The sequence below is a fragment of the Chinchilla lanigera genome, unplaced genomic scaffold (genome assembly GCF_000276665.1).
Source record: "Chinchilla lanigera isolate Chin_1 unplaced genomic scaffold, ChiLan1.0 scaffold00049, whole genome shotgun sequence".
Classification (NCBI taxonomy): domain Eukaryota; kingdom Metazoa; phylum Chordata; class Mammalia; order Rodentia; family Chinchillidae; genus Chinchilla; species Chinchilla lanigera.
In genome coordinates this window covers 1007510-1032066 of record NW_004955450.1, presented here as the reverse complement: position 1 = coordinate 1032066, position 24557 = coordinate 1007510, and the positions used below count along the sequence as shown (strand labels likewise).

At 54.6% G+C, this 24557-nt stretch overlaps 2 protein-coding genes across 3 annotated transcripts in view; both read left to right on the top strand.

Annotated features, from left to right (window-relative positions):
* The first annotated feature begins 1834 nt into the window (after nucleotides 1-1834).
* Nucleotides 1835-18170, top strand: Chrnb4 (cholinergic receptor, nicotinic, beta 4 (neuronal)). Of its 2 annotated transcripts, XM_005393458.1 has the most exons (6): nucleotides 1835-2019; nucleotides 6022-6170; nucleotides 11252-11296; nucleotides 11400-11509; nucleotides 12405-13374; nucleotides 17320-18170. In XM_005393458.1, the coding sequence occupies exons 1-6, from the start codon at nucleotides 1965-1967 to the stop codon at nucleotides 17458-17460; spliced, it is 1470 nt and encodes a 489-aa protein (XP_005393515.1). In that variant the 5' UTR covers nucleotides 1835-1964; the 3' UTR covers nucleotides 17461-18170. The 2 variants fall into 2 exon arrangements, with proteins under 2 accessions (XP_005393515.1, XP_005393516.1); XM_005393459.1 differs by lacking the exon at nucleotides 11252-11296.
* Nucleotides 18171-20750: 2580 nt separating this feature from the next.
* The window catches only part of Chrna3 (cholinergic receptor, nicotinic, alpha 3 (neuronal)), a 31687-nt gene continuing 27880 nt past the window's right edge, over nucleotides 20751-24557 (top strand). The window contains exons 1-4 of the mRNA XM_005393455.2: nucleotides 20751-20864; nucleotides 21902-22041; nucleotides 22128-22172; nucleotides 23050-23159. Coding sequence (XP_005393512.1) covers nucleotides 20798-20864; nucleotides 21902-22041; nucleotides 22128-22172; nucleotides 23050-23159 — 362 coding nt within the window. The 5' untranslated portion in view covers nucleotides 20751-20797. The remainder of the gene's footprint in view (nucleotides 20865-21901; nucleotides 22042-22127; nucleotides 22173-23049; nucleotides 23160-24557) is intronic.

Genomic DNA, 24557 nt, shown 5'->3' with positions numbered 1-24557 from the left:
GGCTTTGAGGGACATCCAGGTGTAAGCCACAGCAAGTCCCAGAGGCTGCCTTGGCAACCTTGCTCATAGCCACAGCATACTAAAAGCCTCCTTCCCTCTGTATATTTCACTGTCCCACTCTGACACCTCCCCCCTACATCTTATAAAGACTCCTCTGACTAAGCTACCCTATAATCCAGGAAATCTTCCCCGTCACACAATCACATCTGCAGAATCCCTTCTGCTGGAAAAGGTCCCATTCACAGATGCTGGGGTTAGGATGTGAACATCTTTGGGGGCTTTCTTCTGTCTACACAATGGTGTCTGCCAGGGTCTCTGTAGAGGTAACTCTTCTCCCCTTACAGTGAATAAGTATTATATAGAGATCCTTTGAAATTCTATAAACATTCCACTTCTCATCAAATTTCTAACTTCACTTCAGAATAGATTCCTATTTAACTTAATGAATAATAATTCATCACTATCCCCGTTTATTTTAATGCTCAAGCTGTCCCAAATTGGTTAGTGGAGGCCCTTTAAGGTAGTGCCTGTGTCCCTTAACTTGTCCCCACAATCTCTGAGGACATCCCTTACAGGAACTTCTACAGGAACATCTCACCTGGCTCCAAGGTGGCTTATGTTGGCGATGTGACATTCTCTCACACTCCCTTGAACCTCCCACTGCTACTCACCAGCTTCCACAGCATCCTCAAGCTCCTGAGCATCAGGGAAAACCCACTGGCGGCAGGCTCCCCTCACCCAGCACTGTTCCAGGGTTTTAAGGTACACTCAAGCCGAGTCTTTCACTCCCCCCATCCCACAGGATCAGCCACTGCCTTTGGCTTCCGGCTTTGGTCCCTAGTCCCTCTAATTTTCGTTTCTGACTCATGGAGATGTGATCTTATTTGGGGCCTGGTTATGTCTTTTTGAATTTACTTTATAGCTCTCACCTATTATTGCTGAAGTTTAGAGAAGAGAGGAGCCTCAAACCTAAATTCTCCAAACCATCCCCACGGGAAAGCCAGCACCATTTCAACAGCTGGGATTTTTGTTTTATTTCATTTATTTTTTTAATATCAGATGCCAACATGTCAGGTTCTAGAGCGAAGACGCTGGGGGAAACAAAATGAAAGCAAGACTTCCCGTCCTGGAGAGAGATGTCGCTCTCCGGACCCTGCCCTCCCCGCCTGTCTCTGGGATGTGAGGGTGGCCTCTGAGGGCCAGGCCAAGGAGGACATGGGGTGGAGGGTCGAAAGCCCTGGGGCTCTAGGCAGCCCCGAAAGGCCCTTAGGATCCAGACTTGGGGGCCAGTTGGGGCGGGTGCAGAGGTGGGCTGCAGACACTTGCTGTGCTGTCCCCAAGCCCAAGGCAACGCGACTGGTTCCAGCGCTCAGCCAGAGCCCCCCGGACAGTTGGCCCTCCATGCTCTCCCTGTACCTCCGCACCCTCTCTGGTCGCTAGCGGGCCAGGGGACCCTGAGCGATGTCACCCTCCCGACCCCACACTTTTGCTAAGCTCCTAAGCATTGCGAAGTAGCCAGGGAGCCACTGGGCAGGACCCTCGGGCGGGCCTCCAGAACCACCTTGGGGCCCATACCCGACTCCTCTCCCTCCTAGCCCTGCGTCCCGCCCCGCCCCACCCCGCCCTGCTCGCCACACCCGGCCCTGCTCGCCACACCCGGCCCTGCTCGCCACACCCGGCCCTGCTCGCCACACCCCAACGCTCCAGGCCCCGCCCTCTCCATAGGGCTCCTCCCACTCCCCTAGGCCCCGCCCCTCCTTCCAGGCCTCCACACCCCTCGTTGTCGGCCCCGCTTTCCCGGCCGCCCCCTTCCCGAGTGGGCGGGGCTCGCTACTGCAGCCCGGCGGGCTCGCGGGACTCTCCGCGTGGTCCTAGCGCCTGCGGAGCGCGCGTCCGACTTCGCCGTCCGGGACTCGCGCTCCTTGCCTGCCCTGGGCTGCCCCGCGCCAGCGACCCCGCCCACCATGCGGCGCGCGCCCGGGCTGGTCCTCCTCTCCTTGCTCGCCCTCTTCGGGCGAGGTGAGTCCTTCCGGGGAGGACAGGGTCGGGGCGGCCAAGCACGGCTGAACTGGGAGCAGGTGGACAGTGTCCCGGCCGACTGGCCGAGTGGGATCGAGGCTGGGGGAACGGGCCCAGGGGCCTGCGAGACTCGGGGGACGGATCCGAGGTCTGTGATGTTTGGGAGGACTGGGCGGGGGGCTGCAAGGTTTGGGTAACAAGGTAGAGATCTGCAGGTTGAGGGGACGAGCCCAGGTGTCTGCAAGGTTTGAGGGATGGGCCCGAGGCTCTGAGAGGTTGGGGGACAGGCTTGGGCATCTGTGAAGTTTGGGGTGATGTGCCGTGGGGGCTGCGAGGTTGGGGGGCACCCTTGGGGCGTCTTTCGGAACCATGAGGTGACTTCCTCGGAGAGTGAGCACACCCACCTCGTCCCTTCCTGGGCGGAGCTGCTCCATGTTAGGTCCCCACCAGCACCCTGGTCAGCGCTGGGGAGACTGCAGGGAAAGGGGCCGCCTCACCCTGCCAGCGCTGGAGGCTCCTGCATTTTGGGGTTGGGTCTCCCAAGAAACACATTGGATGGTACCCCCCTCTGGTTCCCGAATCCTGGACAGTTGGCATGGCTGAGGGCCTGGCTGGTGAGGTGGCACGAGGAAAGAGTTTCCTTGGGCCTTCTGTGGGCAGCCAGCCTTCACACTGGTGTGGACTCCTGCTGGGGTCGCAGTGGTCCCACCAGCTCCTGTTCGCTGGCCCAAGCTTGTGGCATGGGTCTGTCAGTTTAGGGATCCAGCTGCCTCTGTCCCTGGCAAAGGCCACAGGGGGTACTGGAGGTCGGGGGGACCTTTCCTATGGGGAAGTGGCCCCGTCATCAAAGATTGTCAGAGGAGGGTGAGCAAGTGTAGCTCTGCCACCACTTGTTGGATGGCTCTGTGCCTTGCCTTTCCCCCGCATGGGCCTCGAGCTCTCCTTTGTTCTGTGGAAATATACACTCTACCTGTTATCTGCAACTCTTGTGGGGGCCAGTGGCAGTATGTTAAGTGGGGCTGGTGGGGCTGTAGCCCACATCACCCGTGCAGGTTCCCAGGCCCCACTGTAGGCTCTGGAAATAGTCTGGTGTCTGCTTTTACATCTCCACATATTCACCCCTAGGATGGAGAAGCGCTGATGGGACACGGGGAGCTCCTTGTAAAAGATAAAATCTCAACTTTTAAAAAACTCACAGCTTCTTTTTCATAAACACAAATTCCCTGTGCCCTCACACACATCACTCACCCGCCTTCTAGGTCTCCACTGGCTGGTGGGATTCCACTGAGGGTTACTTTCTGCAGTCCTGTTCCAAAATCATAGGTGTATCATTGCGTGTTTGGGTTGGATATGCTTTTTCAGGTCAGGAGCACATGGTTTAGGACTCCTGTGTGGCTGCCTCTCAGATTGTTAACCCTTTCTCCTCGGAGCCCCTCTCCATGGAAAGACTCCAAGCTCGAGGGCTGGGCTGGGCCCCACTCCTCATCTGAGTCACTGGGTCATGGCTGACCCCTGGTGGCAGCTTCCCTGCTTCACTGTAGGAGACTGGGCTCCGAGCTCCAGGGTGAGACTCAATAGGAGTTTCTACCGTCCTGGGCCATCCCACAGTGTCAGCGGGGGTGAAAAAGACCTGTCCTTGGTCTTTTGAGCCTGGCAAACCTCACAGGCATTAGGCTGCCAATTGGGAAGCTGGAACCTGTGCCATTCTGGAGCTCCTCCTCCACTTCTGGGTGGCAGGGGGTATACTGTCCGGCCCTAGCAGCAGCCCTGCTGGCCATTCCCACTTCTGGACCCTCCACCCACCACTCACAAGTAGAAACACAGGTGTCTGCTGGGGCACTGTTCTCACAGGGCAAGTCACAGGGACAGGGTGGGCCTCTGTCTGCAAGAGGCCCCTAGACCTGGCCAGCTGACTTTCTGAGGGTCCTACAAAAGCTCCTCTCTGAAGTCTCAATTTCCCCAGTTGAGATATAAATGGTTGGGGAAATGACCTTGAACTCTGGAGCCCATAGCTGGTCCTCGAGATAGCGAGGGTCCCTTGGGACAGGGCAATCTCTAAGAGGAGGAGGACAAAGGGGAGTAAGAGGAACACATCAGGGGACCTGGAGCTAGTTATGAGCCCTCACAGCCTTCAGGGCACCCTGGATTATATGGGCTCAGTTTTCCGCTGGGATTTGCCCCCCGACACACACACTCCAGAGTTACCCTGGACAAGCCAGGTGTGTGTGGGCAGGTCACAGCCTTCTTCAGGGGACCAGGGATCAGCCCAAATAGAAATGTTAATGCAGTGCTGTGGAGAGACCAGGTATAGCCTGGCTACAGGCTGGCCCCCCGGTGTCCAAGCAGCTGAGTAGGAAGTGGCCCCAGGTTTTCAAAGTGGTGCTCAGAATCTGGGCCAGGCAGCAGTACGAACCCCGTGGAGAGCCCAGGGCAGGCGGGGGAGGACACTTGGCAGCAGGTGCATGAGGAGCGTCTTCACCAGGCTCTAAATATTGCATCTGCTCCAGATGGGCAGCGAATTGGAAAGTGGAGGGTGGCAGCTGGTCCCATGGCTGTGTGTCCAGCCCAGTACCCAGCCAGGAGCTACCACAGACCCACTCCCTGGGGTGCCCTGGCCCTGAGTTCCACCCAGAGAGGAGGGGTTGGTAAAATGAGCAAGTAGCTTGGGAGAGGATGAATCCCAACCCTGAGGCTGGTGATCCAGGCAGCCCCTGGCCAGCATCCCCACCCCTTTCAGCCTCCTCCTACCTGCTCTCCTGCCCCTGCGCTGTTTTCTCTGTCTACTCCCATCTTTTCCTGTCCTGCTCATGTGTCCTTGACCTCCGAAATCCCTCTGAGGTCCCTCTTCCCAGGGCCCAGCCCACACTACACTGACACAGTGCATGCAAGCTCAAGGCCTTGAACCTCATCTTTACCCCCAGACACCTGAGGAAAGTGAGATGTGGGCAGGAAATGGAGACTGTCGGTGGGCAGGGCTGGGGCTGGCGCTCAGGCTCCTTGCAGGTCTTGACTCTGACTCCAGACCTTTAACTTCCAGACCAGCAGCTAGGGGACCACCCCATATTGGATCTTAAAGGAACCTTGTAGTTCTCTGAGAGAAGGAACTGTTCCTGGCACATAGCATGTGCCTGCACAAGCAAGATGCTCAGGTGTCTGATGTTGGTAGGCTGGGGTGGTGCAGGTAGGAGAAATGGAATACCTGGGGACAAAAAAGTGAGACATGCCGGGCATGGTGGCACATGCCTGTAATCCCAGCACTTGGGAGGCTGAGACAGGAGGATCGTTGAGAGTTCAAGACCAGCCTGGGCTACAAAGTGAGCTCAAGTCCAGCCTGAACTTCATAGCGAGATCCTGTCTCAAAAAGACACACACACACACAAAAGTGAGACACCAAAGGCCACCTGGGGGAAGGCAAGCCATATTTGTGGTCACAGTGTAGTGATGGAGCCAAGGTAGAGAGAGGAGAGGAAATCAGATTGATAAGAGAAGCCAGTGCTAGGGGCAGAAGGCCTGGAAGGGCAAATGAGAACATTCTGCAACCAGAAAGGTTGCAGATAGGAAAGAATCCTGATCCAGTTTGTGGAAGGAGGACCACCCCGGCACTGTAGGGTATGTGGATGGCAGAGGTGGGGGTGGGGAAGTGGGGAGGCGATCGAGCAAGGGCAGGGAGGTGAGTTAGGGCCTGGCTGTGGGCATGGCGATGGGAGGACAGACTGAGGGACTTGGGGGTGGAATGGATGACGCAATGAGGAACAGGTGCCCAGATCTGGGACTGGATATCTAGGCATGTGTGGAGCAGCAGCAGGAAGAGAAGGATAAGGCAGGAAGGATGCTGAGCTGTGCTGTGGCTGTGTCCAGTGTGAGGTCCCTGAGGAGAGGCTGGCCTGCTGCACCCCGGATGCCTCAGCCACCCCGAAGGTATCCACGCTCCCAGTTCTCACGGCTGTCCCTTTCTTCACTGTAGCTGATGAGGGCCTGTGGGTCTGCCTGTGTGATTTGCAGGGGACAGCCGCCTGGCCAACGCTGAGGAGAAGCTAATGGACGACCTGCTGAACAAAACGCGCTACAACAACCTCATCCGCCCAGCCACCAGCTCCTCACAGCTCGTCTCCATCCGCCTGCAGCTGTCCCTGGCCCAGCTCATTAGCGTGGTAGGTGTGGAGGGTGTGGAGGGGCCGGGCCAGGGCTCTGGAGAAGGCTAGAGGGTCAGCACCCTCCCCCAGCTCCCCACATCCACGTGCAGGGTGGGGATTGGGCGACCCGAGCTTTACTTCTGGCTTTGCCCAGATTTCTCAGTGTTCATCTTTCGCATATTTAAAAAATTGTGTGTGTGTATGTATGTATGTGTGTGTGTGTGTATCTATCTATCTATCTATATATCTGACACATGATATTCCTATATATAAATGGGGTGCAGTGTAACATTCAGTACATGCATACAGTGTCTCATGTGCCTACATGATACAATGTGTCATGGCCACAGGAGCGGTAGCTGGCGCATCTATAGTCTAAGACATGGCGTTTCTCTGTGTTGAGAACATCCAAAGTCCTATCTGCTGTTGTGAAATATTCAGTTAATTGTTGTCAACCACACTTATCCCACTAAGACATTATTCTCCTGCCAACTGCACTCCTGCACCCGTTACCAACCTTCCTCCACACCCTTCCCAGGCTGTGGTCACCAAGCTCTGTTCTCTGCTCCCTTAAGACATGGTCTTTTTCCATATTCATAAACGAAGGAATTTGCTTCACTGTTAAGGTCTGGGACTCTGTCCCTGAGTTATGAGTCTTTCATCCAGAAATGCTAGCTGCATCTGCACATGTGCAGTTCTCTTTGCCTGGGGATGGCCTGACCTCTTGTGTACCCTCAATCCATGGCTTACAGCCGCCTGCAAATCTGTGATCTCAACATCAGTTAAGATACTTTGGCAACCAAATAAAAATTAAAAATGCTTCAGCATGAACAGACCATCCAGCTAAGCTTGGTTAATACAATAAAAACATGTCTGATGTCTCATAACAAGAGAGCAGGCCACACTTTCGAGGACTGCAGGACCCTAGGCAGAGGTCAGTGATGTCACAAGCCTGCAAGTCTCTTGTCTTTCCCTCATGGTGCCAAGATGGCAGCCACTGTTCCAAACATAAGGTCCTCACACAACAACGTCCTTGGCAGGAAAAGGCAAACCTTTTGAGTCAGGAAAACTTTCTCAGAGACGTGTCCCCTGGATGGCCTCCTGCACATCATTAGTAAGGGCTTTAGCATGCGCCTGAGCCCTGCCTGGTCATTGGTGAGAGAAGTAGAATTCTCGTAGTTGGCTTTGTTTTGTCAGCACATGGTGAGGGGACTGGGTCAGTGAGTATCTGATAGCTAATGAAATCACGGTTTATTACCAAAGGAGAAAGGGGGTAGGTGACCCTTAGGTGGCTGCCAGCTGGCCCGTCAGGGGCTCTGCTCTCCAACACACTGTGGCTTCTCCTTGTCCTACTGTTCCACAGCCTGCTCCCCAGGGAAGCTCACATACCCCTCCTTTTTGGGGAGACGGAAACCAGACTGGGAGGCCCATGGGTGCAGAAGCCCAGGTGTGGGGCAAGATTGGAGAGGGTGGTGAAGATCTGACCAGGTGTGTAAAGGAGGCAAGGATGCAGCACCCACGGGGAGGGTGCCACGTCTCAGTGTGTGGATGTGGGTGGGGACACAGTTTCGGGCAGGCTGGGGTGGCAGAGAATTTCCCTTCCCCTCGCTGTCCTCAGTTGATGTTTCCAAGGGGATTCTGGCCAGTTGCAGGCCTTACCATGTGCCCACACTGCTCCTGAAGCAGCTCCGAGGGGGGTCACATGGGGCAGGTACAGCATCCTCAGGGAGGATGGCTACCTTCCTAATCCCCTCCTCTCTGCAGCATCATTGGCCCTGCACAAACCCGGCTCCCAAACTTGCAGTGCCCTGGCCAGATTTCACCTCCTGAGGTGAGGGGAGCCCAGCCCAGGAAGGTGACGGGCAGGCTGGAGAGCCCTGTGCTCTTTGTCCCTCTCCCTCCTTGCTGTGTACAGATTGGTGGCTCCAGGGCTCCAGGCAGGTCCATGCTGGGCGATGGATGAGCTCTGGGTGCTGCAACCCAGCTCCTGCCCAGGGGAGAGAGAACAGGCAGGCAGCTGCTCCGTGGGTCCTGTAGGGTGACAGAGGCTGCCAGAGGAGAGGAGACATGGCCTTGCCTCTGCCCCTGTGTACCGCTAAGAGCAGTCACATTCCCTCAAGCCTGTCTGTAAAGCAAGTGTCTGTCTTAAGGGTGGGAGTCCTTTCCATTTCCCAGGTTTTATTTTCTTTTTGAAGAGGGATGGTTAGAGGTACAGCACCCTAGTGATGGAAGTTTCTAGGGCGCAGGCAAGGAGTTGGCGCTGGGTGAGAAATGCAGGCCTTGTGAAGCGAGCCTTGAGGTGGGGAGCAGGGTCCCTCAGGCCCCGGGGCATAGCCAGAAGAGTGAGGTGTGAGGGGCAGTGTCCAGACACAGGCAGTCTTTGGTGACTGAAGGCTCCATGCCTGAAAGGAGCCAAGGTATAATGGTAACGCATCTTTTAAACTCATCTGAGGGTGCGCCCAAGATCTGAGTGGCTCAAGTCACAAAACTGAGTGATGCTTTTAATCTAGTATGAGGGAAAAAAAAAAAACCCTGCAAATCTAGGATTATGCAAGGATTTTGAAGTTCTCTTTCAAAAATGAAGGTAAAGATATTTTCAGGCAAAAAGTAGGTAACACCAGAAGATCCAATGCTAAAGGTTGTTCTTTTGCCATTAAGAAAATGATCCCAGATTTCAGAGGATAAATGAACAGGTGGATTGTGCTGACATCAACACTGTAAAATAGCAGAAATGTCTTACAAGGTTTTAATTGCACTGCATGTAGGATTCAACACATGACAGTCATAGCTCCAAAATTCAACACATGACATCTACGCCCCCAAAAGAGGGCATAGATGGAGTTGGACCATTCTGCTGTCCTTGCTTGTTCTGGAAGTATCAGATTCTAAAAAGTCCAATGTATATGCTGCAGTCACTAGGGTAACTACCAAAGGAAGAGGCATGTCAATATGGGGAGAAATGGAACAAATAATAAAACAAGTACAGAAAATGGAATACAGTACACAGAAAACAAGCAGATGGTAGGTTTAAACACAAATACAGATTCTTCTTGACCTGAGTTGGGATTGTGTCCCCATAAATCCATTATATGTCAGAAATGCTATAAGTCAAAGTTGTGTTTACCTCCTGGATAAATCCATTGTAAAGTGAGACAAATCACAATTTGAATTCTAAATCAGAGACTGCCAGTCGGTCAGCAGCTGCATTAAATGTAAATGGCCTAAATAATCAAAATGAGATCACTGGCACACATCCCTACACACACACACACACACACACACACACACACACACTGGGCGCCCCTACTCCAGTAGCCTGGGATATGGATGCTGTGGTTGGAACCCCAGTAACCACCCTGAGCCATGCAGATGAGGGCCTTGCTCTAAGCAGAAGAAGAAGCTGGAAGGAACCCGGACACCTGAGGTTTTCTGAGTGGGACCACCATGTCTGTTCTAAAAATGACATGAGAGGGATACAGACTTCTACTTGAGGTCTTTGATGCTCTGCTCTGCTCTTGGCAACTGGCATTTGTCCTACTGAGGCTCTTATCTAGCGGGGGCTCAGAACAGCTTGCTGGAAGACGTGTCCACCAGGCTGAAGTTGGGACATTGCACGTGACCTTGATGAGCCAGAGGCAGGAGAAGGGGTGCAGGATGCATGCAGAGAGCAATAGGCTGGGGCTGCAGCAGAGGGGAGGGAAGCACAGGGGGTGAGTCAAGGCTGGGGTAGTGGACAGGATGTTACAGTTGGCCTGGATCCATAGAGGAGTCCCATGGAGATCCTGTGTGTGAAGTTGACCCGGACAGAATGAGATGGAGAAAGGAAAGGCAGAAGGTTGGGAAAGTCCATCCTGGCTGCAGAGGAAGAAAGAGATATGCGCCCATGCATGTGTATATGTGTGCCTGTACACATGTGTGTAGTGTATGTGTATGTCTGTAGTGTGCCCATGTGTGTGAGTATGCCTGTATGAGTATGCATGCAGGAGTATGCATGCACATGTGTACTGTATATGCCTATGTGTTGTGTGTGTAGTGTGTGCTTGTGTGTATGCACGCGTGTGTATGTGTGTGTGTGGTATGCATGTGTGTGGTGTGTGTGCATGTGTGGTAGTGGTGTGCAGAGTAGAAACAGGCCAGTGCAGAGGTCCTGTGTGGTCCAGGGAGAGACAGATGTGCGTGGCCTGGATCCTGAGCCTCAGGCCCCTGTGTTCATCCTGAACATGATCATCAGGTATCTGACACATTCTAGGTGCTCTTCGCAATGTCATCCTTGCTCATGGTCTTTGGAGCTGTGTGGGAGCTGGATCCTCATGGGAGTGGTGTTAATACACAAAAAGATAGATGTTGCCTAGTGGCAACAATCACTATAAAGACAGACAAGGCAGGATAAGAGGGAGGAGGGGGCTATTTTATGTAGGAACTTGAGGAGGTTTCTCCAATAAGGGAATGATTTTGACACCCGAAGACGGTGAGGAAGCTGTGTGTGTGGGTTTCCAGGAATGGAGTGGAGGCCAGTGTAACCACTGTGGGAGAGTGTGTGGAAGTGTGTTGAGGTGCCAGCTCATGGAGCTCATGGGGTAGGGGGAAAGGTGAGCAGGGCCTAGTAGGACCTGGGCTGGACTTTGCATTGGATACACTGGGGAAGCAGGAGGTTTTGAGCAAAGACCCATGGTCCACATTGAGCTTCCACAGGGATCACCCCAGGGTCTGGGTAGAGAAATGACTGACGTCAGAGCAGGGCAGCCCCAGGACCAGTTAGGATGTGGCTGCAGTGGTCCAGGTGACAGATGTTGGTGGCAGTGAAGATGGAAAGAAGCCGACAGACCTGAGGTGCGGGTGGGACATCAGTCCACAGCACCCGCTGGCGGGTCAGAAGCCACTCCCGGGCTTCCAGCTTGCTGAACAGGATGACAGTGCCACGCGAGATACCAGTGGGGCCAGGCTTGGGGAAGACCAAGAGCTTCGCCTCTACATCCTGACTGTGAAATGCCTTTGAGTCGCCTAAGAGATCTTCGAGTGGCAGCCAGTCACACTAGCCAGGAGCCTTTTTCAGGATAAAGCTTAGTCCATGCTCTTCATTGCCCCTTCTCCTTCCCCAGAATGAGCGAGAGCAGATCATGACCACCAACGTCTGGCTGAAGCAGGTAAGTGCCCTGCAGGGTCCCAGCCCAGGCAGTGTCTCCTCCAGGCCACTCTAGGCGGGTGGAGACAGACCTATGAGTGACAACAGCCTTGCTGTTTGCTCAGTGCTGGACTGACTACCGCCTGGCCTGGAACATCTCCCGCTACGAGGGCGTGAACATCCTGAGGATCCCGTCCAAGCGTGTCTGGTTGCCGGACATCGTGCTCTACAACAAGTGAGTTACTGCAGAGAAGCCAGGGCCTGGGTGGCAGCCATGGCTGCAGGCCCCACTCTAGGGGACAACAAGGCCCTTTCCAGCCCTGCACCCCTTTGGTGCTTCTGGCTTCTGGCCATCAGACTGGAAGAAGAGCTCAGGGCCAGAGCTCAGCTGAAACTGGAATTTCGAGGTCCAGCAAGGAGAGGAGCCTTGTCTGAAACATGCAGGCCCACCTGGAGCCAGGATAGCTCTGACCCTAATCCAGCTCTGCTTTCTTCTGTTGTCTTTCTGAGCTTCCGTCAATATTGAGTAGCAGTGCCTTACTATGTGCAAAGAGGTAGCCTGGGTGTGGTGGCATGTACCTGCAGGTCCCCCTGGGTTGTAATTATACCAACAATAGCATGAAATGATTAAAGGTAGGTAGATGAAGCTAAACACAGTGTCATGAGTGCCTATGGTCCCAGCTACTCAGGAGGCTGAAGCAGGAGGGTTGCTTGAGCCCAGACGTTCAGCCTGGGCAACTCAGCAAGACTGTGTCTCAAACAAACAAGTATGTAATTGAGGGACAGACAGACCTGAATTCAAATCTCAGCTGCACTAATTAGTTTTCTGATCTTGAGAGAAGTAATTTAACTTCTCTGAGCTTGGTTTTTCCATCTGTAAAATGGGGATAATAACAAGACACACACACACCATTGGACTATGGGAGGCTTAAATGAGCTGTTTCCTGTGAAGTCTCAGATTGTTTTGCAGTAAGGCCATCTCTACCATCAGACACCAAATGAAGCAGGCCCGCCTCATGGGGGTGGGTGAGTGTTGATGGGTGGTTGGTGGGAATAATCTCCGGGGGTGCTGTGCGGAGCCTTATCAGTGGGTTTCACAGCACTCTCCCCTATGCCCTGTTCCCACCCAGTGCCGACGGGACCTATGAAGTGTCCGTCTACACCAACGTGGTGCTCCGCTCCAATGGCAGCATCGAGTGGGTGCCTCCTGCCATCTACAAGAGTGCCTGCAAGATCGAGGTGGGGCACTTCCCCTTTGACCAGCAGAACTGCACCCTCAAGTTCCGCTCCTGGACCTACGACCACACGGAGATCGACATGGTCCTGATGTCTCCCACAGCCACCATAGACGATTTCACGCCCAGTGGCGAGTGGGACATCGTGGCCCTCCCGGGGCGGAGGATGGTGGACCCCCTGGACCCCACCTACGTGGACATCACCTACGACTTCATCATCCGGCGCAAGCCGCTCTTCTACACCATCAACCTCATCGTGCCCTGTGTGCTCATCACCTCGCTGGCCATCCTCGTCTTCTACCTGCCGTCTGACTGCGGTGAGAAGATGACACTGTGCATCTCCGTGCTGCTGGCCCTCACCTTCTTCCTGCTGCTCATCTCCAAGATCGTGCCGCCCACTTCACTTGACGTGCCCCTCATCGGCAAGTACCTCATGTTCACCATGGTGCTGGTCACCTTCTCCATCGTCACCACCGTGTGTGTGCTCAACGTGCACCACCGCTCACCCAGCACGCACACCATGGCGCCCTGGGTCAAGCGCTGCTTCCTGTACAAGCTACCCACCTTCCTCTTCATGAGGCGCCTGGGCCTGGACAGTAGCTTGGCGGAGGCTCCCCAGCCCGGCCAGCCACACCCCACTAAGACTGAGGCCGCTGCTGGCTCCGCCAACCTCTACAGCAACTCCATGTACTTTGTGAACCGTAGCCCGTCCACGCCCAAGTCCCCGGCTGGCTCCCACACCTCGGGCATCACCAGGGATTTCCGGCCAAGGTCCTCTGCAAAGTTCAGCCAGGATGTGCGGGAAGCGTTGGAGGGGGTCAGCTTCATTGCCCAGCACATGGAGAGCGACGATCGGGACCAGAGCGTAAGTGGCAAGCCCAGCTCCACCTGCCTGCCTGGGGAAGGGGCTCAGACAGTAAATTTCCCTTTTCCTGCAGTTAGTTCATAGGTGCTGGGTCACTCATCCAGCAAAGAACCCACAGCTGAAATGCATTTTCCTATAGCTTCAAGGAAGGGGAAGGAGGAGGAAGTAGCAATGGTCTTTTTGTATTTGTTCTGGGTTTCCCCAAAGCAGACCTGAGATGGGGTTGGGGGCAGGTAGTTTGAGAGGTGACTGGGATGCACAGTACAACATGGAGACTGGAAGGAAGCACTGCAGGGCATCAGCAGGACACCACCGTAGGCCCCACACTTGCAGTGGAGAGCCCCGGGGCCCGTGGGGACCAGCATCAAATCCATGGAAGGACTCGGAATACTTACAACCCACCTTCCTCTCCATGAGGCACCAGTACCCGTCCCCATACGCTGACTGTAGCCAGGGTCATTAGTTAGTGTGCCTGCACACCCCGGCTTCACCGTCTGCCCAGAGCGTGCAGGCTGGGTGCTGGGGAAAGCTCTGGGGCAGAGAGGAGGAGAGGAGGGTAGGGCCTGAGGAGACTGTCATGGGCTGAAAGACTCTGCAGCCTTTTGGGATGTAGGAGGGCGGGCACCACACAGGCATTTATAGCGTTCAGGGGGTCGGGACCATCAAGTAAAATATTACTGCTACCAGCTAAAAAGTGGTCAAGTGGGTGACAAAAGATATCCTAAAACGAGATGAAATTCACAGTCACAGGGCAAAGCCATGAGTAAGTAAGAGGTCTAGGGGGGTTTTATACCTAAACACAGGACACGATCATCATAGCTGGACATTTCCACACTTGTTTTCATCCCAGGCAGCACAAGTGCCGTGCTGGTGTGCACGGCCTCACTTCCACACAGGCCAGATCAGATCCTCCGGACAGGTTTTGTTCTTTTTTTTTTGTTTTTTTTTTTGTTTTTCCCCGGTACCGGGAACTGAACTCACGACCTTGCACTTGCCAGGCAGGCACTTTTGCCGCTGAGCTAAATCCCCAGCCCCTCTCCGGACAGGTTTTGACAGCACAACACGCTGTCTGTGCCCCCCTCCCCCGCGGCATGGAGAAAAGAGGACATTTCCTCATTCCTGTCTTTCTGCAGTTCCTTCCCTGGCTGTACTCTCGAGGGAAAGCCCTGTGGTCCATTAGTTAGCACGGCTGGAGAAGCACAGGCCAGGAAAGCTCCATGTCACACAGAGCAGAGAGAGGGGAGCTCTGAACAGAAGGAATCTAGGGCATGAGGTTTTCCACACCGCCACTGCTGAGGGTATAGACCTCGGGCCAGCAGCATTAGCACTGTCTGCGGCTTGCTAAAAGCCTAAACTCTCAGGCCCAACCCAGGCCCCTGACAGAACCCGAAGTTGCCATCCTAGGTGCACCCCAGATAACAAGGGCTCTGGGCACATTCCAGGTTGAGAAGCAGCTTCTTAGGATTTCACCTTCTAAAACATTGATTTGGTTGTGCTATTCTTTTTCTTCTTGTACTAGGAATTGAGCTCAGGGCCTTTTCTCTGAGCTACATCCCCAAGTCTTTTTACTTGCTTTTATTTTGAGACAGGGTCTCATGTTAAATTGCCCAGGTTGGGCTCCAACTTGTGCTCCTCCTGCCTCAGCCTCCTAGATGGCTGGGATTACAGGCATGTACCATCACACTTGGCTTGAGCATGCTATTCTTTAGTTGAAAATCACCCAAGACCTTAACATTACCTAATCCATTGGCTCCCAGACATTAATAGGCATTCTGGGACCCTGCAGGCTAACCCAGAACCACAGAATAAGCTTCAAGGTAGCCCTTTGGGCTGAGCCAGAACCTCAGAGGGAAGTGTCTAGGAGCTGTGTTTCTAAATGGATCCATGGCAATGTATGTGCACAGCCAGACTGAAAAGCACTGGCCCGCACCCTGGCCAAGCAGGCACCCATCCTGAGCCCTCTCTGCTACAGGCTTCACCAGCCCCGAGCTCTATTCATTTTAGCCTCTGGGGATGGAGCCTGGTAGGATGCAACTGTGAGACCAGCATCAGCCCCATAGCTCCAAATTTGCACTAGATGCTCTGCCTGGAGCAGACGTGCCTCAATTCTAATCCCCCAGAAGCCCCATTTTACAGTGTGTTTGGGAGATATTTCCTGATTTGCAGGAGTCCCACAGCTGGTGCCCGGCAGAGCCAGGCTGTACTCCTGGATAGTCCTACCATCATTAGTCTCTCTCAGGCTGGCCCTGCACACTGGTTGCCGGACATCCTGTGTCCTTGCAGAAGTCAGTCCCCGCTTTGGGGCGCAGGACCCACCCCTCAGCACCAGGCACTGCTCCTGCTCTCCAACATCTTCCCCCTCCCCAGTGATTCACTAGTTATCGTAAATAGCACAGAAGGATAAAAAGAGGGGGAACCACACATGCAAGCCATTTGGAACTGGGGCTGACAAGAAGAGACCCAGGCAAGCCAGGCGTGATTGGGGGAGCACTTTGTTTTTGTTTTTTTTTTTTTGGTTTTTCTCCGGTACCGGGAACCGAATTCACGACCTTGCGCTTGCCAGGCAGGCGCTTTTGCCGCTGAGCTAAATCCCCAGCCCCTGGGGGAGCACTTTGAAGGGCTGCTGCATCTCAGGGATGGGTGCCTGGCATATTTGGTGGGGTCTCAGGGGCTAGTTTGACACAGGATTGTCCTGTAGGGTAGATGCACACCATAGAGGGCCCCTGACAAATTGGGTCACTGGTATCAGGTTGTACATGCTGTCCGTGTTTCCAACTCGAGCTGCTTGGGAGCCTTCTAGGCCAGGGGTTGGGGAGCTCAGAATGCTGGGCACTTGGCCTTCCTGGGCCCTGCCCCTCAGGGCTAAGGATGCAGGCACATCTGCAACAACACCTCTGCAGGCCAGCCAGGTCTCAGCCAATGTCACCCCACGGAAGGGCCTGAGAGGACAACGGAGAGAGAGGGAGACAGAGAGACAGAGAGAAACAGAGAGAGAGAGAGATGGGGCAGGGCAGATAGAGCCAGATGATGAGGCTGGAGGAGGCTCAGTCTTATTTATAGGAAGTAGCAGCCACTGCTGTGAACGGAATTGGACAAAGTAAAGAGCACCATCTCTCTAGGGGCTGGGGATTTAGCTCAGCGGCAAAGCGCCTGCCTGGCAAGCGCAAGGTCATGAGTTCAGTTCCCAGTACTGGAGAAAAATCGAAACCAAAAAAAAAAAGAGCACCATCTCCATCCAGGTAGCTCTGCAAGCACCCAGTGCCTGGCCTAGTAAAGTAGGGGGCCCCAAATGTACCTCTGCATAGAGCCAGCTGGTGCCAAAAATGAGAATAAGGGGCCTTGTGTGCCTCAGGCCTCAGCCCCCTTTATTTATAGCCAGATTGGGTTTTTGCGTCACAAATTGGTGGTATAAGCAGCCTTTTGTCTTCTGGTTCTCCATCCGTGGATTCAACTATGTGTCAAAAATATTCAGAAAAAAAATTCTGTACTGAATGTGTGCAGACTTCATGTTATTCCCTAAATAATGCAGCTTAGCAGCTATTTAGTCAGCCTCTGCGGTGCAGTGGGTGTCATAAGTACGTATCTACAGGGGATCAGAGTATGCATGAGAGTGTAGAGCTTATATGCACGTGGTACCACCTTCTGTGTGAGGGACCTGAGCATCCGTGGATTGGGGAACCCACAGGATCAGAAGGACTACAGGTTCATGACCCCTTCCAGTCCTAACTTTTCTGCACAGCCCAAGCTCCTGGTGGCTCTTGGGTAGGGTCCAGAGTGGCCCAGAGTTGCCAGTTGATGCCAGCTGGGAATTGGAATTTGCTGCACTGGTGCACAGTTGAAGCCCACATGTAGCCTCCAGGGGCCCCGCCCGAATGCCAAGAGCTGAGTCAGGGAGGGCAGGACCGCAGCACAGCACCCATAACCAGCCCCTCTGTCTGCCCGCAGGTCATTGAGGATTGGAAGTATGTGGCTATGGTGGTGGACCGGCTGTTCCTGTGGGTGTTCGTGTTTGTGTGCATCCTGGGCACGGTGGGGCTCTTCCTGCCGCCCCTCTTCCAGGCCCACCTGCCTTCCGAGGGGCCCTAGGCTGCCTGCCCAGCATGTCCAGGGCCCCCTTGCTAATGGGGTGGGATGACGTGTGCTACCAGACAGGCAGAGGGCTGCTTCCTCCTGGGTCACTGTGGATGAGCTAAATAGCCACGTGACCATCAGCAATTGATACAATCAAACCAGCCATGGCCTTGAGAGGCACAGGATGGGGGCCTGCACTGTCCTCTCCAAATGCCTGAGTTTGAGCCCTGGTGGGGGAGCTTCAGACAGGAGAATTCCTCCCATGTCAGACTTGGGGGTGATATGAACATACAGCAGCTCCTACTATGTGCATACTGGAAGCACCTACTATGTGCCAGGCCTCTTCCTTCACCCATATCCACTGGGCTCTCTGCCTGCCTTCCAGCCCCATGCACACTTTCAGTTCCTCTGCGGCTGAGAGCCTTTGCCACCTCCCCAACTTCCCCACACCTGTTCTGACCACACTTCCACAGCTTCATTGGTCAGGGCTTGCTCCTGTGGTCCTCTGCTCTAATGTCACCTCCTCCTAGAGGTCTTCCCTGCTCCCCCGTCCTAAAGCAGCCTCTCTCATGACCACGTCACAGCCTCAAGCCCCTCAGGACCAGCAGTCCTTATCTGGTGGCTCGCTTCTCACCCCTGGAGCGTGCACTCCAGAAAGCAGGGGCTTGAAACCAGGGACAGAGCCTGGAACCCAGCAGGTGCAAAATAAATGTGTGTTAAAAGAACAGGCGGCTCCTACTCCTCCTTCAAGCTCCTGTGCCCTCCTCTGTCCCCAGCCCACCCTGGAGGAAGTGGCTGCCTCCTCTGGGTCCTTGAAGCTCTGGCCACTTCCTGCTTGTCCATCAGGCCGGCTCAGTTCTGTCACCCCCACCACATGGATCAGTTCCTCCTGCACACGATCTTTCCCACAACGCCTGGCACATCACAGGCGCCTAGAATGTTATGGGATGGAGAAGAACATTTTAAAGATTCTTTTTAAAAATTATCACACAATAAAATTGACTTTAAACGTGTAATTCTCTGAACTTAACACAGGTATAGACTTGTGTAATGGATACATTGGAACCCAGGGGAGATCCATCACCCACAGCTTCCCCTTTGAGCCTGGCTTCTTCCTTCAGCCCAATGCCTTTCAGATTTACCAGGTTCGCCCAGGCTGCTGAAGGAATCCAAAATGTGGCATTCAGTGTGCTGGGAAGTGTTTTTTGTTGTTGTTGTTTTATTTTGTTTTATTTCTTTTTGAGTCAGGGTCTCACTAGCAGTTCAGGCTGGCCTTGAGCTCACTTTGTAGTCCAGGCTGGTCTCAAACTCTCAATGATCCTCCTGCCTCAGCCTCCCGAGTGCTGGGATTACAGGCATGTACCACCACACCTGGCAAAAAAACGGTGCCTAATTTTCCTCCCCTTTAGTGTGGCAGGACTTAGTGACCTACTTCTTCTTCTTCTTTTTTTTGTACTGGGAATCAAACTCAGGACCTTGCACTTGCCAGGCAGGCACTTATGCCACTGAGCTATATCCCTGGCCTGGACAGTGTTGTCTTCATAAATACGGCCACACACATAGGCTGCTTCCAGTTTGGGGCAACTGTGAATAGAGCTAAAAGAAAAAAATTCACAGGATTGGTATCAGCAAAAATGTTCATTTCTCTACATAAACACTCAGCATGTGATCGCTGGCTTACATGGTCAGAGAATGGGTAACCTTATATGACACTTTCTGGAGTGGCAGTCCTGTCCAGAAGTCTAAGCGATCCTGTCCCTCTGGCACCTTGTGTGTGTATCAAACAGCATTTGTTTTATCTCAGCCGTCCTGGGTGTGACAGGGCACAGCACCCTGGTTTTCATTTAGTTTTGTTTCCCTGGTGGCTAGGGACACTGAACATTGTTTTGCTTCTGTCATCCTCTGAGGGGAAGTGTCTTTACTGCCTTTGCTCATTTTAAAAACTAGGTTGTGTTTTTCTCATTGCTGAACTTTCTAAAGAGCATTATTGAGGTATAAATTGTATATCACAGTTCATCCATTTTATCACATATGATCCAATGTGTTTTAAAATGACTCATCATAGTCCAGAGTTAGGACTCCTAGGAAAACCCTGTACCCAGCTATGCCAACTACTTTGCTTTGAGAGTTATTTATATATTCTAGATACAGGTCCTTTGGTGAATAATGTGATTTACCAGATTTTCCAAATGAAGGAGCTTTTGCCAGGAGAATGACAACAAGCAAGCACTGCTGCCCGGGACAAAGAGAGGCTTGGTGACAAGTACGTCATCATTGTCCTTTGGCCACCCAGCGCAGGCTCTCACGCTGCCTGCAGGGAAGCGGCAATAAGGATTACACGGTGGAGTACACAGCTAAGTGTATAACAGGCCACGCGGTCCCCCACCCCATTTCCCGATGGAGACCCTGAACCCAGACGTCTCCAGTACGGCCACATATGTCCTCCCTGGGCGTGTCCCTGGTCATTCTCCAACACACAAGGGCTTTGTGCTTAGATTCCCACAGGACAGAGGGGATTTCTTTCCCTTTAATGAAAAACACCAGGTGAACGCTGTTGTCCTGGAGGCGGGTGTTTTGGTTTAAATGGTGAAGCTTTGGAGGTGCTAAAGGCTTTGCCTGTTTGTGGGGACCATGACAGTGGGTGACTACTTTCTCCCACAGACATTAGGAAGCCTTTGGGTGCCCAGAGACCCCAGGGTTGCAGACAGCGGCAAGCAGAGGACGCCTAGCAGGGTCGTGGGGAGTCGGGTCCCCTCCGATTGCTTCAAGTCTACTGTTAAGTTCTTTTTCTTTAGTTCTACTTCTTAGTAAAGAGCATTTCAAACATATTCTAAAGTGGAGAGAACGGTGGAACCGAGCTACCGTTCTGAGCAGGGGTCACCTCATCACCGCTGTTTATACTGACTCCAGCCCACCGGCCCCTCCCTGAACTCTACGACTTAAAAACAAGCAGAAACCCACGTCGCCCCGAAACGTCCAGCACTACAGCGCATCACCCAGGGCCCCAGCCTGCGGGAGCCGAGCAGGGACTCAGGGACCGAGCGGGCCTTGCTGGGGGTACTTGCGGGGACTCAGAAGAGGGAGCAGGAGACCCAGGACGAGCCCCGCCCACATTAGCCCCGCCCAGAGCCCCGCCCACATTAGCCCCGCCCAGAGCCCCGCCCCCACTAGCCCCGCCCAGAGCCCCCACTGCAAGCCCCGCTGCAAGCCCCGCCCGAGGCCCCGCGCCGAGCCCGCCCCCCTTGCCCCGCCCTGTCCGAGGCAGCAGCCCGGGCTCCAGCTGTGCAAACCCGGGTGGAGCGAGGCGGGCCAGGCGGGTCCGCTCCGTCCGCACGGTCCCTGCGTCCCCGCTATGGGCGCCCGCCCGTCGTCCTCGCCGCAGCCCGCGCTGCTCTTGCTGCTGCTGCTGCTGCCGCCAGGTACCGCGAGGGTCGGACACGCAGACTGGAAAGCGGGGTGAGGGGGTCCGGCGGGCGCCCCCTCTTCCTTCCCGTCTCTTCCCTTCCTGGGTCCCGAGAAGGGAGCGGGCGTCCTGGGTCCTCCTGGGACCGCGTCTGCTCCCTGCCCACTTCACAGCTGGGGACCAAAGGGACTCGTCCCGGGCGCCGGGGAGCGACAGTGGCCCCCGTGACCCCCGCCCGCCAGGCTTCGGGTGACCTGGGGTGTCTCAGGGTGGCCCGGGTGGCTCGGAGTGGCCCCGGTGATCTGAGTGGCCCCGGGGTGGCCAGTGGACGCCGAAGGATGCAGGTCCCTGGGAGCTGTCCCCGCCCTCGGTGCTGCCCCCCTCCCCAGCGCGCCTTCGCATCCTTCTTCCTTGGAGCAAGGTGGGGGTTGCGACTCTACGAGCCCTGCAGGACCGGTCGCTCCCTGGGCGCCGTGGTCCCCTCGTCCCATCTGCAGAGAGGCACAGCCCTGTGCTGGGAACAAAGGGTCGCGGGCTCCGGAGGGAGGGCTCGGTCAGGTGACGTCGACAGCAGGGACGGGTCCCTGGCACTAAAGAGGCTGAAGGCCGAGCCCACGCAGACCCAGGGTGGCGCTGCAGCCCAGGCGGGGACCAGGGGTGGCCAGGGCCCGGTTGGGCCCGCCCGCCAGTCGTTCCTTCCGTGAGCAGCGATCACTACGCCCCCTGTGGTGATAACACCTGTGAGGGTCGCCGAGCCGTACCAGGTCCCTGAGCTGGCACTGGCGCAGCCCTCGAGGCAGGCATGTGCGCGATCCACTTGACGGCCACCGAAACTGGAGCTCAGCCAAGCGAAGCCTCACCGAGCTCGCTCGGCTCTTTGGCGTCAAGATGTGCTTGTGTGTCTGTCCAGCGTCAGAGCCCAGAGCGCTTGTGATCAGAACCCTGTTCCTCAGGAGCCTCACTTTCCCCATCTGTGGCTTGAGGAATGGAGATGTTCCTGGGGGAGAGGCGGGGAGCAATGTTCTGGGGCTGATGGGGCTGCCTCCCCCCCAGTGGTCCGCTCCTCGGAGGCCGAGCACCGCCTGTTTGAGCACCTGTTCCAGGACTACAACGAAATCATCCGGCCCGTGGCTAACGTGTCCAACCCGGTCATCATCCAGTTCGAGGTGTCCATGTCTCAACTGGTGAAGGTGGTGAGTGCAGGGCTGGCTGCGGGCCTGGGGTCTCTCCCGGAGCAGTTTGGCCATGTGGGCATCTGTCTGCTTCCATCTCTCTCCAGGATGAAGTGAACCAGATCATGGAGACCAACCTGTGGCTCAAACAGGTGAGCTGCTGCTCAGCGACTGCTGCCCCCTGGTGGCCACTTCCTGATGTACGGGTGGAAACCGAGTTGGGTGAGGCGCTGGGTGTGTGTTGAGGCGGGGAGGGCAGTTCCTGGACCGAGGGTCGCACACTCTGCTCGGCAGTCACCTGCCCCCCGCATCACAGATGGACGGTCTGTGGCCAGAGAACCCTCTCCACAGTCAGGCTAGGACATGGGACAGCTCAGGGCCTAGAGCCCTGGCCCCAGTTTCTTCCCTTCCCTGTACCAGAATCAGACTCTGTAGGCGTGGAGACTGGGACAATGAATTTTCTTGTTCAGACTGAGACCTCCACGTATCTAGCCTCAGAAGGCTTCTACCTCCAGAAACACAGTACCCAGACTTGCTAGTGACCACCCTGCTGGTGACCCTTCCTCCAGCTCCCACAGCCTTGTCCCAGAGACCATCAAAGGCAGGCCCTGTCCCCCCCAATGCTCAGTGACACCCACTCCCTCTGCAGCCACCTCACCTCTGTCCCCTCCAGTGCTTCAGAGCCACTTCTTGGGGACAGGTGGGCTCCTGGCTCCTCCCCAGAACCTCTCAGGGCTGGAAGGCACCTTGCTATTGGGGCCTGGTTGGGAACTTGGGCCTGGACCTGATGCAGAGGTCTGAGAGCAGCACCTGGCACTAGCGGTGGTCAGAGAAAGTGCTTGTTAATAGTCTTGATGGATGGATGGATGGTGCTGGGTTTGCCCACAGGTAGGGCAGGGGCTCCCAAGAGCAGGAGGGACCTGCAGGCTCAGCCTCCTGCTGTCCCCGGCTTCAGCCTAAAAGTGGCCCAATGACCTACAATGGGGTAGGACACGGCTGGGCTAAGCTTCATGCTGTCCCCATCCCCAGATCTGGAATGACTACAAGCTGAAGTGGAATCCCTCCGACTACGGGGGCGTGGAGCTCATGCGCGTGCCCGCAGAGAAGATCTGGAAGCCTGACATTGTGCTGTACAACAAGTAAGCACCCTGTGCCCACCCCTTCCGTGGCTCTCCCTGGAGGGCGTGGCTCATGTACTCATTCTGCAGGCATTTATTGCCCACCTACTGTACACCGAGGCATGGAGATGCCCCTGAGCTGCAGAGCATGGCATGTGCAGAATGGCTCCAGAGGGCATTGTCTTGGTTACTTTTCTTTCTCGTTGCTGAGACAAAATACTCAACACCCAAAATTAAGGAAGGAAAGGTTTATTTAGCTCACAGTTTGTGGAGGTTTCAGTCTATACTTAGCTGGCTCCAAGGCAGAGTGGCACATGGCAGATGGCAACAGTTCATGGTGGCAGGAAAACAGCAAAAGCAACAAGAGTGAAAGGGAGGAGCATGGAGCAAGCCTTTCTCCCTCCCTTATATTGTAGGCAGCCTCCCTGCCCCAGGGCAGGTATAGCACTCACACCCATAATCCCAGCCCTGGACCATGAATCAATCAGAAATCTGCCCCATAACTGTGTGAAGCTTTGGGGGGACATTTAGACACAAACTATAACAGGCATGATGTATAGGGCACCAAAGAAATGACATTTGAAGTGGGTCTCAAAGGCCACTTAGGGTCTGGAGCACAGAGCTGGAGCCAGGCGGCCCAGGGAGGCAGGGGAGTGTCAGGGTGACCTCACTGGCTGCACTGTGGGACACCAGGGGGTGTGATGGAGTCTAGGGTGGGGGCTCCAATGTAGCACCTGTCACCCACTCTGTGTAGACAGATGGGACAGGGCAGGGAGAGTGGCTCCCCCTGCCTCTTGGAATGGAAGGTGGGTGGGGGAAGGGTAGAGCTGGGGTCCTGACTCTTGGTCCCCTGTTCCTAGCCAGTGGGCCAGCAGTATGGTGCCTGTACTTGGAATTCCTTCTCTGTGCTCTTCACTGTCTTTTTCTAAAGTTAATATTGCAACAGCCAGAAGAAACACTGAAACGGCACCCAGGATTTGGAGGCAGATTTATTTACGTCAACAGGCCCTGATCAGGATCATTCCCAAAATATCAGGTCCTGCTTTCTAGTGGTCTAGGGCTTATATGGGATAAGCAAGCAGGAAGTACAGAGGCAGAATGGCTTGTCAGTTGTGGATTGGTTTATACAATGTACATCATAGCGGCCAGCTATGCATTACAGTGACCAGCCATTTCTAAGAGACAGAAACAACTGGAAATGGAACAGGAACTATTACCTGGACAACTAAGAACTGAAGTATACTGGTGATAGTGGTGGGGAGGCATTTTCTGTTACAAATACACATCACATTATTTTATATCACACACATACGTGTATATAAGGAGCTCTTTAAAAATACAAGTGCCTGCATTTTAATTTTCTTTTTCAGTACCAGGAATCGAACTCTGGACTTTTTGCTTGCCAGGCAGGTACTTGTG